The 3,264-nt window shown below is 36.1% G+C and overlaps 1 protein-coding gene across 1 annotated transcript; it reads right to left on the reverse strand.

The window, feature by feature from the left end:
* Positions 1 to 1,491: 1,491 nt before the first annotated feature.
* Positions 1,492 to 2,605, reverse strand: LOC110415473 (uncharacterized). Its single transcript, XM_021427141.2, has one exon. It carries the CDS (start codon positions 2,053 to 2,055, stop codon positions 1,717 to 1,719), a length of 339 nt encoding a protein of 112 aa, XP_021282816.1. The 5' UTR covers positions 2,056 to 2,605; the 3' UTR covers positions 1,492 to 1,716.
* Between the last annotated feature and the right edge of the window lie 659 nt (positions 2,606 to 3,264).

Here is a 3,264-nt window from a genome sequence, read left to right on the forward strand (position 1 = left end):
TTTAATAAATATTGCATATTAGTTAGAATAACTTTTGAACAACTTGTTGCTCATGTTCAACACAAAATGGTTTAGTAGAATCCTTTATTAAACACTTTCGACTGATTATAAAGCTATTGCTTATGAAAACTAAACTTATCATGTATACTTGAGGGGCATGTCATTTGCATGTAGCAACATTTGTACGCATCAAGTTAATGAGTTATCATAAATTCTTCCCCATACAATTAGTTTATGACAGTAATTAAATATTTTTTAAGTAAGAATTTTTAGATGTGTGTATATATCTCAATTGCTCCACCACAATGCACAAAGATGCATCCTCAAAAGAGGTTAAGAATATATGTTGTATATGAATCTTCATCTAAAATTAAATATCTAAAACCATTAACAGGAGATTTATTCACGGCAAAGCTTGCCTATAGTCATTTTAATGAAATAATTTTTTCAACATTAGGAAGAAAAAATAAGTAGTTGTAAAAAGAAATTTCTTAGAATGTATTATCATTATTTAGTTTTAATCGTCGCATAAATCAATTTGAATTTGAAGTTCGAAGGATAATTCATTTACAAAATATAGAAAATTAGTTGTTAGATGTATTTACTGATCTAAAGAGAATAATTAAATCTCATATACCAGTTGCAAATACTCTTATTAGAATTGGTGCGCTGGAAGTGTGAAAAATCAATAAACTTCAAAGATAAAATCTTTGAAAAAGAGAAAGACTGAATATACAAGATGGTCAGAAAGAGGAAACATAAACCTTAGAGGAGAGACTTGATATAATTGTTGAAATTCTAGAAGAAATTCAAATACATAAAATTATTAAAAATAAAAAAATCTCAATAAATTATATTATTATAAGTAAAGATAAAATCAGAACTTTATTTTGTGATTTACTATACCTTAATAAGTTTTTATTTGGTGATTTTTACTCAAATAAACTCTCTTATGTTGACGAAAAGATGATGCCAAATATGCTCTCATTTTTCAGTACACTTGGATCCATGGATGAATTGGACATCTAATTGTAGAGGGAAAGTGTTTGTACGCATAAAGGAGGAAAAAAGAAAGAGAAAAAGCAAGTTGTACACAACACTAGAGTTGGGGATAAAGTAACGAATTTCTTTTCGTCACAGCAACTACCAAAAGGGTAAGGCCCGTGCATGTGCCATGGCGTTGGGAATGACTCATCACCAAGGAGAAAAGCGTGGGCGTTTGTTATCCTTTTCAACAGCAATTACACGTGCACGTGCAAAAGTAAAAGTCACGACTTAATTTGGATCTCAGGGATTTGCTTTGACTTTTTTGAAGCCGTAGCTATGCCTCCGACTTGCGGGTCGGAATTGAATTTTCACAATTCATGTGCATGTACGAGAATATTGAAAATAATTTTCATAAATTGATATAACTAAAAGTCTAAAGCTTTCAGTAATACAATCAAATTTCAACAAGACAAGTATATTAAATTTCAACATAAAGCCTGCAAGTTGGATCAAAGAAATGCTAGTCATGCCACTATCATATTTACTACATGTAAGCAAGCAACTAATCGCACAAATGACAATTTGCCTTTTTCTTTAAAGCTCCAAGAGAGGCAAATTTCGTCTTGCGCCAAGGAACATAAGGGAATAGGTATTAAGAGTTATATCAACTCAAATATCAAGTTCCAATCACAAATAATAATTCCAAATTAGAAATACCACAGCTAAGTCCTACAGGAAGCAGCCGGAGTTACCACTGTGCCGGTGATGGTTGTTCCTCAGACGGATAAATCTTCTTCTGCGATACAAGGCGAATCGGAGTCTGGACAAGACCGACCTTCTCAGTTTATGGGCAGATCGTAACCTAAACCACATCACCCTCTTAACCCTAACCAAGGATCTCTTGATTCTCTCTGCCATGCTCCTCTTTCTGCAGAACTGGTAGCTCCTCAGGAACAGCTGTCTCTTCTCCATGATCACGTAGTTGTGTTCCATGTAGCCATATAACATGGGCTCGGTCCTGCTTATTGATGATACTGGATTTGCATCAACACTACTTAGAAGAGCCATTTAACCCAGGCAAAGTGCGAGAGACTAGAGCAGGATAGGATGGCAAGACTACGCTCTAAACCCTAAAGCCAAGAAATAAAGGAAGCAAAGCTTTTTCGATACTATCTATATCATATTAAGGGGAAGGCAGACGTAGACTGAATATGAGATTAGGTGGATCTCAAGTGAAGAAATTCGCTTGCGTAGCATTTGGTTTGCTTGCGAGCATAGCGCCGCCGCAGGAGGCAACTGTCATAGCGAGGGCAAAGGGCCAAACTTTTTTGGATTTTCCTATACAAACATTAACACATGGGCTCGGATGTTGTAAAATGGGCAATCACGTGCCTTGTGTTTTGTGTTTATCGTTCACCTCTTGTCTTGTCGTCTCTGTTCTTATCTCACCAAAGACTCTAGACGCAGAGACAAAGAGAGGGTTTTCGTTCTCAAATAACTTTTGACTTTCAGATCCATGACAAAAACTCGGACACAAAGTCGGCTATGACCTACTCTTTCTCGTAACATCAAAAGGCTAGGACAATAAATACATGTATGCAGTTTGCCCCAATTTATTAAAACTCCTCAGTACATCCACGCAAAGCACTTGACGTTTAGCCTGCGGGAAAGACTGTCGAAAAGCAAAGCTATACTTAGAAGTTTGATTAGGAATTCAGATTTAAGATAATCAAGCCAGGTGCAGCTAACTGTTATTCTAGCACCACATTCTGCTTGCACTTTGACAACTTAAGACCTCCCAACAGAGCTCACCACGATTGAGCTAACTTGCACAGCAAGAGCAAGACTAATTGGCAATAAACAATTTATTCTCAACTATGTAACCATCAAAAGAAGAAAAAGGAAAATCTTAACTATGCACAAACCAAACTTTAAATATTCACAAGAATACAGTCCAAGTACTAATTTTATCTGCAAGACATGTTGGAATGCCATAACGTATACAGAAGCAATAAACAAATGGTTCTTCAATACCTCAAGGTCATAAGTTCAGAATGAACATAACAAGCAACCTATCAGTATTGAATTGCTAGATTGCAACTGCACTAAATTAGATTGCTTGCTCAGCTATTGAATTGCTACCTGACCAAGGTGCTGAGCCAATTTCACTGGGAGGTGTAAGAGCAGTGGCTGCAATTTAGCAGCTGAGTCAAGCTAGAGCTAGAGGCCATGGACAACAGGATGACAATAAGGTGGCGTTTGGTACATTACAATGCA

Source organism: Theobroma umbraticum, unplaced genomic scaffold (assembly GCF_002168275.2).
Source record: "Theobroma umbraticum cultivar Fairchild unplaced genomic scaffold, ASM216827v3 scaffold_147.0, whole genome shotgun sequence".
NCBI lineage: Eukaryota > Viridiplantae > Streptophyta > Magnoliopsida > Malvales > Malvaceae > Theobroma > Theobroma umbraticum.

Bases quoted from the DNA above. Each gene is read 5' to 3' on its own strand.
- LOC110415473 (XM_021427141.2), bottom strand. From the start codon at position 2,055: ATGGCTCTTCTAAGTAGTGTTGATGCAAATCCAGTATCATCAATAAGC.